Below are 15,303 nucleotides of genomic sequence, written 5' to 3' on the forward strand. Positions count from 1 at the left end.
TTATAAAATAAAAGTAATATAAAAAATAGGGGGGAGGGTATGGCTCAAGGGGTAGAGTGCATGCTTAGCATGCACAAGGTCCTGGGTTCAATCCCCAGTACCTCCTCTAAAAATAAATAAACCTAATTACCTCCTCCCCCCAAAAATAATAATAATTTAAAAAATTTTAAGTAAAGAAAGGAAGCTTTCTCTTCAAGGAAAACAACTGATGATACTTGTTGCAGATGATAAAATTTAAACTTCCAAGTGAAAATTACAATTTGAGAAAAATTCTGATCCACCACTTGTGAATTAATTAATTCAGCTTCCCCAATATATTTTTTAAATAATAATATAAAATATACCCTGGAATACTACTCATTCATAAAAGATAATAAAATAATGACATTTGCAGCAACATGGATGGAACTGGAGGTTGTCATACTAAGTGAAGTAAGCCAGAAAGAAAAAGACAAATACCGTATAACATCACTTATACGTGGAATCTTAAAAAATGAGACAAATGAACTTATTTACAAAAGAGAAACAGACTCACAGACACAGAAAAGAAACTTGTGGTTACCAGGAGGGAAAGTCAGGGGGTGGAGGAATAAATAAGAAGTTTGGGATTTGCAGATACTAACTACTATACATAAAATAGGTAAACAGCAAGATCCCACTGTATAGCACGGGAACTATATTTAATAACTTGTAATAGCCTATTATGAGAAATAATATGAAAAGGAATACATATATGTGTAACTGAAACACTATGCTGTACACCAGAAACTAACACAACATTGTAAACCAACTATACTTCAATTAAAAAAGAAAATATATATATACAATACATAGCTAGAAGGAAATGTAAAATCAAAGTTTGTGTCATAAATATGTCAGCAGTTTTCAAACTTGCCTGTAACATTTTCTTGGAAACCAATGTGCACAAATGATAACTATGGGTGAACTGGATAAAACAGGAATATGTACTGTGTTCCCTTTATGAGTCAAAAAATGATTTAATAAATCACTGTTTTGTAAAAAATTAAATGTGGTCTATCCATACGAAGTAATATTAATTGGCAATAAAAAGAAGGAAGTACTGATAAAAATCTTTTATGGAAGGATTTCAAAAACATGATAAATAAAAGAAGCCAGATATAATAGACCACATTTCGTGATTCTTTTTATAGGAAATATCCAGAACAGGCAAATCAGTACAGATAGAAAGCAGACTGGTGCTTGCCTAAGGCTGGGGGCTTGGGAGGAAACTTTTTTAAAGAGAGAAAAATCTTCCAAAATTGCTGGTGGTGGTGGTTATATAACTGTTAACATACTACTTAACACTGAAGTGTATGCTTTAAGTTGGCAAATTGTAACATGTGAAATTATCTCAATAAAGCTGTTTTTAAAAACCTCACAAGAATATAATAGGAAAACCAAATGATTTAGGGAAATGAACACAATCCTGACACCTAAGATGAACCAAAGGACAACGAGAAACATCAAGTGTAGGAAGGAAGTAAAGTGAAGCTCACATAAGCTGTGATTTAGGCTGGAAGTGATGGAGATGTAAAACAGCCTTTTCTGATGAGACAGTGAAAAGGAACAGCAGGGACCTTTGGAGTCTCATCCAGCGAACAGAAAGAGCTTAATTCATGAGACTGAAGGAGGATTTTAAGGACTGGGAGTACAGCAGAGAAAATGGAGAACAAAACCACTGAGGAACCTCGGGACGGGCGGGAGGGGTAGGAAACCAAGGAGCGGGGCTGACGCACAGCGAGGGACTGGGCTCCTGGGAGGGCGCCGCGCAGGCGGGGCTGGCCATGGGGAGGGAAAGCAGTATTTCTCAACAGGGCAGCGAAGTGCCACGGTCAGAAAACAGCCAGGAAGTCACAGATCTGCTTCTGGAGCGAGGCCTGGGAGGTGGGATTTCACGGCGAGGGAGGCGGAAGGGATTTGCGACAGGCACCAAGAAGCAGTGGGTCACAGAACTTTGAAGGAAGAAGCGGCCTAGGCAAGCAAAAATCAGGATGTAGAATAAGGTCAGCAAGGATCGGACGTCAGAAGAGATAAAAGGGGTATGTTCCCCTCTAAAGACGCTCCCGGCACCCTCGGGCGCCCTGCCCGCCCCCCGCCGCCCACCAGGCCCGACTCCGCGGTCACCCGCCGGCGGTCCTCCCTCACCCGGACACGGACCACTGCCGGTTCCCTCTTCTCTGGCCCACGGGTCTTCCCCTCGTTCCAACTCGGCCAGCGCGTCGGGTCTGCGGACTTGACACCCTGTTCATGGGAAACGATACAAGACTCAGGCCCACCGAACGGGGCTGGGGTCTGTCACGACGGGAGGACGGTCCTTCAAGGGACCAGACGGATTTCACGTCTGCAAAGTGGAGGCTTTTCACTCAGGGCACACATGAGAGGTTGCGATATAATCATGTATATTTGGTCTCTGCCCCCCCCCCTTTCCTGGCAGAGATTCGAAGGCCCTTGGAATTTCCCGTGTCACAGGCACACCAGGAACACCTTTTGCTCCAGTATTTGGTTAAGCTCTACTTCCGGATGCCAGAACTTCTAACACCCTGGGCTCTCCAGAGTGGTAAGGAGATGCCTGGTGGCTGGGGGGCCTAGGTAGCTCCAGGGTAGAGGCAGGGGGCCAGAAAGACCAAGGCAGGAGTGGAAGGGTTGAAACTTCAGCTCTCACCCCCGCCCCCCTCCATGGGGAGGGACAGGGCTTGAGCCTGAGCTAATCACCAATGGCCAATGATTTAAGCAGTCACGCCTACATGCCTACACGTTGATGAAATCAACGTAAAGACCCCCAAACAACCAGGTCAGGAGAGCTTCCAGGGTGGTGAACACGTCATGGTGACACACTTGGGGCGGGCATGGAAGGCCCACACTCCTTCCCCCAAACCTTGCCCCATGTACCTCTGCCCTGTGGCTGTGCCTGACTTTTATCCTTTAGAATAAACTGGCAATGGTGAGTAAGGCGCTGCCCTGAGTTCTAGGGGCCATTCTAGCAAATTATCAAGCCCGATTTATAGTCAGGTCGGACAGAAGTGCGGGGATCGGGGCACCCCACACTTTTGTCTGGCATCTGAAGGGAGAGCAGTCCCAGGGCACTGAGCCCGTAAGCCTGTGGAGTCTGATGCAGACTTTGGGGGCTAGTGTCAGGACAGGATTGAATTGGAGACCCTGTCGGTACCTGGGGAGTAGAACTGGTTATTGGTACAGGAAAACTCCACATGTCTGGTGGTAAAAACAGTTCACAGCACATTATATATACCCTTTGATCAGAGCCAGAGGAGGCACTAAACAATCTGCCATTCAGGTCACTGGTGTGACTTCGAGTGTAAGCAGTTGAAAAAGGAAAGGCCACTGACTGGAGCCCCTCTGAGTGACCCAGGGGAGCAGTCCTCACCCACGGACAGCAGGTGGCTGTAGTTCTCCAGCATCACGTCCCGGTACAGGGCCTTCTGGGCAGGCGCCAGGAGCTGCCACTCTTCCCACGTGAAGTCCACGGCCACATCCTTGAATGACAGGGTTTCCTGTAATAACGGAGTCCTGTTTAATTTGAGTGTTTCTCTTTTACTGATTCATAAGGAATATAAACGAAGGTGTCCTGCTCACATCAAGTATGATTTTGACACCAATTCTGATGTGTCAGTTTTTTTAAACACACCACCAAGCAATTCTGTGACACCAGCTGTGTGTCCTGCAGCTCAGTTCTGACAGCATCAGATCCACAGGTTAAGGGCTCAGTCCTATGAGACTTGTCCCCAAGCCACTTCAGACACCAACTGCAAATCCCGGTTGTCAGCTGTGCTCCTGACTAACCAGCTATTGACTGGCGGTTCCAATGACCCCCGCCTTGGGTTCGATTAATTTGCCAGAGCAGCCCAGAGAGCTCAGGAAGACAGTTCACATACTGTTTACCAGTTTATTATAAAAGGATATGAGAAAGGATACAGATTTCATCCAGACGCAAGGGGTGCCCAGGGCAAGGTACACTGACAGAGGCTCGGAGCTCCCGTGCCCTCTCCTGGTGCTCACCCACCCGGAAGCTCTCTAAACCCCACCCCTTTGGAGCTTTTATGGAGGCTTCATCTCATAGGCATGATTGATCATCAACTCTATTTCCAGCCCCTCCCCACCCCGGAGAATGGGGTGTGGAAGGCTCCAAGCTTCTGATCAAGGCTCGGTCTTGCTGGTGACCAGTTCCCAACCCAGAGCCCACCAAGCATTGCCTCATGAGAACAAGACAGTCTGACCACCCAGGAAATTCCAAGGAATTTAGGAAGTCTGTGTCAGGAATCAGGGTCAAAGACCAGATATTAGAACAAAAGAAGCTCCTGGTACTCTTATCACTTAGGAATTATAAGGATTTTAGGAGCTCTGTGCCAGGAACTGAGGTCAAAGACCAGAAGATTCTCATAGCACTCCTATTTATTAGGGTTTTAAGAGCCCTATGTCAGGAACTAGGAGCAGAGACCAGTGTATACATTTCTTATTATTTCACAAAAGGCTAACATCATATTAGATACACTGAAGAGGTAATGAGTGAAATGGAATATGCATTTTAAAAAATAACTGATAAATGAAGCAGACACAAAAAGAGAAAATATAAAGGAGGGTTTAATACAGACGATGGAGGGGGTGCATAGCTCAGCGGTAGAGTGTGTGCTTAGCATGCATGAGGTCCTCCTGAATTCAACCGCCAGCACTTCCCTTAAAATATATATAAACCTAATTACCTCCCTCACCAAAGGAAAAAAAAGCTGAACAAAAAAAAAGAATCTCAGAAAAATAAACAGAGGAAAGAGTGAAGTCTAATATATGCCTCTACATAGTTTTGTAAAGAGATAAGAGATTACAGAGAAAGAGAAAAGCAATGTGAGGATCTCAGGAATCAGAAAATTCCAGAACTGATTAAACATCCTGGAACTCAGACTTAGCCAGCCAGCAAAGCCACACAGGAAATCTGTACCTAGACGCGCCAGGCTGGAACTGCAGAGCACCACTAGCCAGAGTCAGATCATGAGAAGAACGAACAGACTCATTGCTATCAACAGAAAGACAACATTTACTGAAATAAAAACAACAGAAACCAGAAAAACATTGTGATGACACTTGATCTTTGCCTCTGGTTGCTGGTACACAGATCCTAAACCCCTTGGAATGTCCTGAGTGATAAGAGTGTGTTCAGTGTGCTACTGAGATGACTGGTGACTGGGGGCCTGTAGAGAGATTCCGGATGGGGTCTGGTCGCCAGAAAGACCCCCAACCTCCAGGGAGGGAATTGGGACTGGAGGTTGAGTTCAGTCGCCAATAGCCAGTGAGTTAATCACTCGTGCCTGCATCATGAAACCACAATAAAACTCCCTAAACAACAGGTGCAGAGAGCTTCCAGGTTGGAGAACAACACTGAGGTGCTGGCAGGGTGGTGCTACTGGGGAGGACCTCAGCACCCCTTCCCTCAAACCTCGCCCTATGCATCTCTTCCATTTGGCTATTCCCGAGTTGTCGCCTTTGGATAAACCAGCAGAGAAACGAGAAAAAAACAACTGCACAGAGACTAAACAAAATGCTACTAAAACACCAATGGGTCAACGATGAAATCAAAGAGGAAATTAAAAAAATACTCTGAGACAAATGACAATGAAAATACCACCACGTGAAATCTATGGAATTCAGGAAAAGCAGTCCTAAGAGGGAAGTTCACAGCCACAGAATAAACCAGCACATGTAAACACTCTCCTAAGTTCTGTGAGTCATTCTAGTAAACTGTCAAACCTGAGAAGGGGGTTATGGGAACCCCCGGGTTTAGAGCTGGTCATCAGAAGTGTCAGTAACAACCTGGGACTTCTGACTGGCACCTAAAGTGGGGGCAGTCTCGTGGGACTGAGCGCTCACCTTGTGGGATCTGTCGCTCACTCCACGTATTATTGACACAATTGAGTTGAATTATAGGTCACCCAGTTGGTGCCTGGAGAGTCCTAGAATTGGTGGGTGTGAGGGAAGTACCCACCCACCATTTGGCATCAGAAGTGCTGTGAATAAATCAGTTCAGAAGTGTGGAATATCTTAACGTCCTGATGCTGCCGCCACGCAGCCTTGGCCCGAACGCCACCGGGGCATGAAATGAGACCTGCTTGTCAACTGAAGCACTAGATGAGGGAACATCTGATGGGATAACGTATCCCCGCGTTATGCAGCGATCACTTCCTAGACGAGGGAGCAGACCTGGTAGAGGCAGCAAATTCTTAACACCGCTGATCTTAACCACATTCTGAAATTTTTCACATGAGATGTAGATCCACCTAGAGAAATGAAAACTTGGGTTCCTACCTAATTTCACACTCAAAAATAGGGTTGTTTTTTTTTTCCTGTTTTGAGTCCTAGCCGTAAAACAAAAGTCTATGAAAGCAACTGAGATAAATAGGAAGTATATCCATGTCACAAACCAAAACCATAAAAGAAAATAAGTAATAAATTTTCTTTAAAACCTTTTTTTCTGGGGTGGGGAATAGCTCAGTGGTAGAGTGCATGCCTAGTATGCATAAGGCCCTGGGTTCAATCCCCAGTAACTCCATTTAAAAAAAAGGTAAATAAATAAATAATTAAATTTTTTTTTTCTAATGGAGGTACTGGGGATTGAACCAAGGACCTCATGTGTGCTAACCACATGGTCTACCACAGCTATAACCCGCCCCCCAGAAATTTTCTAAGGGGAAAAATTAAAATGTCTGCATTGAAAGAGATATCAAGGACAAAGCTAAAAGAAAAGTGAAAAGCTGGAAAAATATTTCTTATAAGCAAAAAAAATCAATATATAGTGGATATGAACAACTACTATTAATCAGAAAGGAAAAAATCATTTTGTTAATGTAAAAATGATAAAGACAGGCATTTCATGAGAGAAAAAAGTCCAACTTGTCAATAAACATACAAGGAGGATTTCAAGCTCACCTGTGATGAGGTAATTGCAAAACAAGGCAAAAGAATAAACACTGGATCATTCAGATTGACAGAAATTATACAATCTGATAATGTCTATTACTAAGTACTGGCAGAGATTTAAGGCATGGATGGTTTCACCCATCACTTACCCTGTAGCAGGCACTCATCTAAATGCTTTACATAGGTGTGACTCATTTTTGTTCTGATTTTGGGGGGGGGGTAATTAGGTTTATTATTTAATGGAAATACTGGGGATTAAACAGGACCTCATGCATGCTAAGCACACACTCTACCACTGAGCTATATCCACCCCCTGACTCATTTTTTTGAGTATGATTGTAGACAAATGGAATTGTATATAGCTAACAGTCATTAAACACTTGCAGTCATTATTCTTTTAAATATTTAAATTATACCATCTTAGACCAACAGGTCGTTCTTTATGGTATAATTCCATAGACACTCAAAATGTCATAACAGATTTGTTTATGTCCACAGATATGTACAGGAACCGCCATCCATTTATAAATAGACACAGATATACAGGTGCACACACAGGTTCAGTGACAGTGACACATTATGTTCCAACATCGGTCATTTACCAGGAATCCTATGAATGCTATATTCTTTTTTTTAATATATATTCAATTTCAATGGTTTCAATTTATAGTCAATGGTTATTTATTTTCCCATAATCATAAAAATTCTCTAAATCTTTTTTAATAATCTGAGAAATAAACTAAGCCATAATTGAAATGAACTTTACAGTAAGAATAACAATAGCTATTATTTATTAAGCCTTTATGATTTGCCAAGCTGAACTCTGTATTCTTTTCTTTTAAGAACAGAGGCGGTGGGGACCCCGGACCTCGTGCATGCTAAGCACGCATTCTGCCACTAAGCTATACCCTCCCCGTGAACTCTGTATTCTTGATCCTACTTTGCCATGAAGCTAGGTTAGATTCAGAGATTGTTTCTCTCTAGATATTGAACTGATTTTTTACAGCCCTCTATAAATCCATTAGGGAATAAGGGAGACAGCAAAACAAGACAAGAGTCACCTGGGCTTGAAGCATTTTCCTCTCTTCTCTTTGTCTCTTCCAGATATATCCTAAATTTCTAGTTAGACGTCACAGCCACCAGTCAAAGTGACCCCAGAAATAACAATATCTAGGTCCTGGAACCTCCTCTTCCTTCATTCAGTTCTTGTCTCTTGCTAGGACCTGTGGGCTTAAGAACAAAATTACATTTAGGCTTACTTTCCTTGTTGCTGTGGACTCACCTTAACACATGGTCCCTAATATTTCTGTCTCTTTATTTGGTTCCCCAGAGGATTTCACACGCAGGGCCAATGAAACATAAATCTCTGGATATGTGGAAGTAGCATGAATTTGAAAGGGAAACTGGCAAAGAAGAATCAGCCCAATACTATATGAAATATAGTACAGTGGCAGGTCATTTTCAGAACAATTATAGAAATGAGGCCATATGTACAGGGGGGAAATGCAAATTTTTCCTTTAAACTTTGTTGCCCTCACACCTCTTTAAAAGTCTTCACATAGGCGGGGAAGGATAAATTAGGAGTTTGAGGTTAACATATACACACTACTATATATAAAATAGATAAACAACAAGGACCTACTGTATAGCACAGGGAACTATATTCAATATCTTGTAATAACCTATAATTGAAAAGAATATATATTTATATATGTATATGTATAACTAAATCACCTTGCTGTACACCTGAAACTAACACAACATTGTAAATCAACTATACTTCAATAAAAATAAATTTGAAAAAATATGATTAATAAATATCAATGACTAGCTGAATTAAAATAAATAAAAGGCTTCATATACCCTGCTTATATACACACTTCAACATGAGGAACAATGAACAATGAACATTTGCTCCCCCTCCAAAAAAGGAGAGATAGAAAAGGAATATGAGCTATAAATACAAATTTAAAAAACAATTCAAAAATGTAAACACTGGGGGAAAAGCAGCCTTTACAGTAAAAACAGAATTCAAATAAAAAGCTTATTAATTTTAAATATGTTGGATCGTTCATCTTCCCCCAAACTTTCATTTCTTCCGTTCAAAAAGTTGTGGTGATGAAGGAAGCCAAAAGGGATTAGAAAATTAGTGGTGGGGCAGGGACGTGGACTTGAAGCTCTTGGGGAATGTGAACTAACGTTCAAGTCTGTCCCAACAGCCAAAGTCTGAGCTCAATACACGCACCTACCAGGGCTTCTGAGCCTCCAAGCCTTCTGTTGTCACACATCTCTGCACAAAAGCCAGTGACACCACCCCACCGGACTGATACCAGATCAGATCAAATACACGCGTACACTGACCTGCCTTATCGGTTCCTCAACCTTTGAGCTTCAAATTATCTCAGAACCCGAAGACGTCGCATTCACTGACAAGCACCATCCCACCAGTTGTCAAACACCTACAGGCAGGTGACACTCAAACACTCTTAAACCCTGATTTCAGGACTCTCGGTGGTTGATCTGTTCAAACCTTTAATCACTGACCACAAGAGCCCCCATGAATGACCCTAAAAACACCTCGATCAGACATCCGGTACAGACACTTCCATGTTCGTTCCCTCAAAAAAAAAAAGAAAAGAAAAGAAAAAAAAAAGCCAACCGCCCCAGCTCTACCTTCACCGACTCAGAGGAGCCACAACCTACCCGAAGGCCGACAGACCGCCCCCACCTTTTCTACAGACAGGCCCACACACTGACCTGATTCTCTCCTGAGCCCGCAGCGACCTCTTCAGGGCCTAACGTACTTCGCTAAACTTCTTCCACTTCTGGTCCCCCTCGCCCAGCCCCTCCTCTCCCGAGACCAACAGACAACGACCGGCTGCGTTTCTAACCGCGTTTCTATGGTGAATGGATTGGGGGCTTCCGGCTTTCCCTTATGAGGTAATACACCCGCGCCGCCGCCGCCGCCGCCGCCACCGCCTCGGCGCCCTGGGGGCCGCCATCTTGGCACAGCTGACGCAAAGGAGGCGTGGCGGCCGCTGAGGCGTCGGTGACCGCTGGGCGCGGCGCTGAGAGACCGCTTTTGAATCGCTTACTTCCTGGCACCTCAGCCCTTGAAGGAAAACGGGGAGGCTCGAGCTCACACAAGGCAACCTTGATGCGGGTGTAAATTCATTTGAACGAACAGGGTCCGCTAGTTGTAGCGGTGAAGGGCGCACGTTTTTGTAAGGCTGGAGCCCATCACGAACGAAAGGGCGCGCGTACATCCTGAGTGGCTGTGAGGTCTCAGCTCCGTGGGAGATTAAAATTGCTTCTGGACACTTCAGTCACGGGACTGATGGTGCAAAGGTTTAGAGGTCCCACGGAAACTTCAGCATGCTTGGCAGCAAGACAGGCGGCGCGCGGTCCTTTTAGGGTTGGCGCCTTAGGGCAGGAGCACCGTGGGCGCGGCCGTCTTGGAGGCAGTGCGGTGTCCGTTTGGCCCAGCGGATGCTTTCCCGGGAGCTCCGCGTGGAACCGGCAGGTGGACGCGTTTGAGGAAGACAAAGGTTGGGGAATGCGGGTAGTGCCAGGGGATGCCGCGATCACAAAGTGAGCAGAAGCTAGTGGACGTTGTGAGCCGCTTCCCAACTGTCCTCCTTAACCCCGCCCCAGTACAAAACATGCTACATCCTAGGCAGCACTGAGCTGCCTTCTGTCACCATAAATTAGTCTGAGTTCTTTTTTCTTTTTCTGCCATATTCTTTCTGTACGACTGCTGTTTTATTGTTGCCTTTTCTGTTACACGGGATGTAAACATCAGGCGGTGAAAGGTATAATACATTCTACGACTGGGCACCAGTTTCTGTAACTGAACAGGCAAATTACATCGAGCATCAGCATCTGGCAGTATTTTTCGGGGAAAAAGTGACTAAAATGGGTTTAAATTGATAATTAGTCCGCATTCTTGTCATAAAATTAAGTTGTGTATGTGCTGGCTTCTTTCACGTAGTATAATTGTTTTGAAATTCATCATTGTAAAGCATCAACAGTTCATTCCTTTTCGTTCCTTCATATTCCATGGATGTTCGAAGATGTATTCAATCATTTACCAGTTGGTGGAGCTTTGGGTTGTTTCCAGTTTTTTCGATACTGCAAATGGAACTTCAGTGAACATTAATGTGCAAAAACTACAGTGACCTCAAAGAACTGGTTTTCCTGGTCCTATGCCTCTTCATCACGTCAGCAAGAAGTCTTTGCTAGCCATTTATACGCCTACTACCCGTTTCTAGCCCTGCTACAGCTTATTATCTCTTCCACCCTTCACCCTAGCTCTGAGCTAGAACGTTCACTCACCCTGAGGAAACACAGGATCTTGAGAACACAGGCACCTCAGAATGGTGACTGAGGTAGGCAGATAAAACAGGGGCATCTTTTGAAAAAAGTATTTGTATCCTGCGTTACTTACACACTGTTAATAGGAGTCCTCCTCTCTCCCCTTCAGATAAACAATACTCTCCTTGAGGAAAATTTTGTTTTAGGGTTTTTTTTCTAACTCTACCTCATTCTAAATACAAACATCTCAATCCACTTACTCCATGTCCATTTCTCCTAATGCAGAATTTACATACTCTGAGTACATGGGTTGAGATATAAAATGTGACATAGTTGATCAAAAAGCACTACCACATTTGCTGTGTTTATAAGGTTTCCCCCCATGTGTGAATTCTCTGCTATCTCTTGAGGGTGCACATCTAGCAAAAGGCTGTTTTTTCTTTAATTTTAATTTTTTAAAATTCTTTTCCCTTAAAGGAGGCACTGGGAGTTGAACCGAGGACCTCATGCATACCAAGCACGATTCTACCACTGAGCTATACCCCTTACCCCCTGCAAAGGGCTGTTCCAAAAGGACTCTGTTCCTATCTGCTAGGACCCTACTGATACTTCATGATGTCTGAGATGTTACGGAAGGCATTTGCACAATCACCAAATCAACAAGATCATTTTCTTGGGTGTTTACAGGGTTTCGCTTGAATGTTAAGAGCCAGGACTCTGTGGAAGGATTTCCCACCTTGCTGTATCTACACATTTCTCTCTTGTGTTTATTTTAATGAGGCAAAACTTTGCTTTGTGATGAAGCCTTTCCCATGTTCACTACTTTCATGAGGTTTCTCTCCTCAGTGAATTCTGTGATATTTATTCTGAGAACAGGATTTTCCAGTCACTACATAGAAAAGGAGTCTTGGGGGAGCATAGAGCTCAGTGGTAGAGTGCGTGCTTAGCATGCACGAGGCTCTGGGTTCAGTCCCTGGTACCTCCATTAAAAAATAAATATATAAGTAAATATAAATAAATAAACCTAATTAGCACCCCCTTTAAAAAAAGAATCCAAAAGGAGTCTTGCCTGTATGAACTCCCTGATGTGCCATGCGCCCTGTCTTCTGGGTGAAGCCCTGTCCACATTCTCTGCAGACAAGAGGTTTCTCTCCAGTATGAGTTCACCAATGTACCGTGAAACTGACCTGCTGGGTGAAGCCATTTCCACAGTCATTACATATAGATGGGTTCTCTCCAGAATGAGTTTTCCGATGTAAAATGAGAGTGATTCAATGAGAAAGGCTTTGCCACCTTCAGCATATATTACATAAGGTCGCTCTGCTGTTGAATTTTCTGGTGTTCAGTGAGCCTGGACTTTGTGCTGTGTGCTTTCCCACACATACTGCATCCATGGGGTTTCTCTCCCAGGTGAATTCTCTGACGTTTAGTGAGCTGAGACTTGCTGATGACAGATTCCCCACGTCGATGGCATACGTGGGATTTCTCAACTTTGTGAGCTCTCTGATGCTTAACAACTTGAGCCTTAGTGCTGATGAGTTTCCGACTTCGGGCAGTTTTAGTGGCGTCTGCTCATGCTTTGTCAGGGGAAAGGATTTCCCGTCTCCATTACATTCAGCAGGGTTCTTTATTTCATAGCTTCTATTCTGATTGACTAACCTTAAATTGGATTGCAGCGTTTGTCCAGGATTGTATCTTAAAGGAAAACAGTGTTGGTCAGGATGAACAAAACGTTCACCGCATTTTTCCATTCTCTTTAACCATCTTTGGTTATGCAACGGTCCTGGCAGACGATCATCAACTTCCTGATGTCCAGGGAAGAGGGGAATAGGGAATGCTTAGGGGCCGATTGGCTCTTTAGTGCTGACTGGATGATCTCAGTATGAAAGAATCTTATAATAAGACTCCTTATTTCTGATACATTGGTTAAAAATACAGTGCACAAAAATCAAGTGGCTAAAAAGTTTCCTCTAAATGTTCACAGTATCCCATCATTGCTAATCACTTTGCCATGTGGCTGTACACAAGCTATAGTTCTAGCAACACCACCTTGTGTTCTCTGGCGGAGGGTGCAGCTCAGTGGTAAAGCGCGTGCTTAGCAGGCACAACGTCCTGGGTTCAACTGCCAGTACCTCCGCTGGGGGCAAAATTTCTTTTACTTTAAAAATTAAATAAATGAATAAACCCAATTACCACCCCCACCCCCCTCAAAAACAACCTTGGGTTCAAACCATGTGTTGCACAGATTTGTCATATACTCACCACAGAAATCTTTGCTACTGGCTATTTCTTTGCTTCTCATGAAATTCAGTGTTGGAGCTGAGTCACCAAGTGTGCTACCAGCACAGCATCCTCGAGAGAACTTTAAATATCAATACGCCCAGACTGGTGCACAAAACTGAATCAAGCCAGACTCTCTGCGGGAGGCCTTGCTTCATGTATTACGCACACACTCTCCAACAAAAACCTTGCATTGAAAATATGTTTGATAAATAGATGGACAGTGTTTGCAAGGCTGGGTCTCAATGACCTGGACACAGAGCAGAATGAGAATTCAGAGAAGGGAGATACTAGGGTATTCTGGAGTGGTCAAAAACTATTTCATAAAAATAGAATTAAAAATATATATATATATATATATATATATATACACACACACACACACATATATAGACACAGTGTATGATATGAATGGGAAGAAAATATTAAATCACAAATCTCTTAGTTATTTTGCTTTTTCAGCAACTCCAGATGTTAATGGCTCCATCTTTTACAATTTATTTTATAAACCCTTCTTCAGCCTAAAGCACTTTCCATACTATGGAATCTCTCCTCTTACCTACAGTGGCCGTTGTCTCATCACTGTCCCCAAGGGACCAGTGCTTTAGCAGAAGACACGTGTGTGTATGTGCACTGACCCTTGAAGCGGGACTCAGGCTTACTTGAAGGACTGAGGGGAAAGTGACGTTCGCTGTCTGTCCAGCAGCCCTGGAATCCTGGGCTTCCAAAGCTCCAGCCCCTCAGTGACAGATACACATGGGCCTCCCCAGGTGCTGACCACATGTCCCTGTCTTAGTCATCAGACCTGGGAAAGACACTGCCCTGTACTCACCTGACAGCTCCGTCGTTGGCACAGTATACATCTCCAAACTTGCATGATGCTCACTGGCAAATACCACTGTTACCTGCTTAGCTGTGTGCCCCCAAATCCACATGTTAAAGTCATAACGTCCAGTGTCTCAAAAAGGGACTGGATTTGGAGATAGGGTCTTCCAAAAGGTAATTAAGTCAAGATGAAGTCATTAGGGTAGGCCTTAATCCAATAGAACTGGGCTGTCCTCAGCAGAAGAGGAAACATGGACACAGAGAGGGAAGACCCTGTGAGGACACAGGGAGAAGGCAGCCGCCTACGGGCCACGGAGACACAGAAGGAACCAACCCTGCTGACGGCTTGGTCTCAGACGTCCAGCCTCCAAAATTGAGGGGAAAAAAATGTCTGTGGTACTTTGTTATGGCAGCCCCAGCAAACTAATCTGCCCACCTCCAACTCCAGTTCTCCATCAGTGAGCCACACGGGAGCGACCCACCACCTCCCCGAACCCTGATCTCGCTGCTCTGTGGCTGGACACGAACAACTGCAGCCAGCGGTCACCTGTACTCAGGAGAAAGGAATGAGCGTTCAAATGTATACAAATGTTTCCCTAAAATGCATGAAGATGGAAGCGGAGCATCAGAATACTTACTAAACAACTAAATAGTAGTTAGTTTGGAAACCAGCACACTTCACAACTGCTAGCTGTCGTTTTGTTTTTTAAAAATGGAGGTACTGGGGCTTGATCCCAGGACCTCGGGCGTGCTAAGCACGCGCTCTGCCACGGAGCTCTACCTCCCCCCAGCCCGGTTAGCTATAGTTTTTATGAATACGAGGGGGTGGAACAGTAGAATATATATGTTGGTTCAGCCTTCTTTGAGAGGGCAAACTGGAACCGTCTATCCCATTAATTTGTTTTTTGTATTTAAAATATATTTTATTTTATTTAGACCTGT

At 44.0% G+C, this 15,303-nt stretch overlaps 1 protein-coding gene across 1 annotated transcript in view; it reads right to left on the reverse strand.

The window, feature by feature from the left end:
• LOC102538513 (uncharacterized) overlaps nucleotides 1-9,837 on the reverse strand; it is a 35,958-nt gene extending 26,121 nt beyond the window's left edge. The window contains exons 1-4 of the mRNA XM_072968549.1: nucleotides 9,700-9,837; nucleotides 8,004-8,172; nucleotides 3,404-3,530; nucleotides 2,167-2,262 (exon numbers count right to left, since the gene is read on the reverse strand). Of these exons, the coding sequence (XP_072824650.1) occupies nucleotides 2,167-2,262; nucleotides 3,404-3,530; nucleotides 8,004-8,018 (238 nt within the window). The 5' untranslated portion in view covers nucleotides 8,019-8,172; nucleotides 9,700-9,837. The remainder of the gene's footprint in view (nucleotides 1-2,166; nucleotides 2,263-3,403; nucleotides 3,531-8,003; nucleotides 8,173-9,699) is intronic.
• Nucleotides 9,838-15,303: the final 5,466 nt, after the last annotated feature.

Source organism: Vicugna pacos, chromosome 9 (genome assembly GCF_048564905.1).
Source record: "Vicugna pacos chromosome 9, VicPac4, whole genome shotgun sequence".
Classification (NCBI taxonomy): domain Eukaryota; kingdom Metazoa; phylum Chordata; class Mammalia; order Artiodactyla; family Camelidae; genus Vicugna; species Vicugna pacos.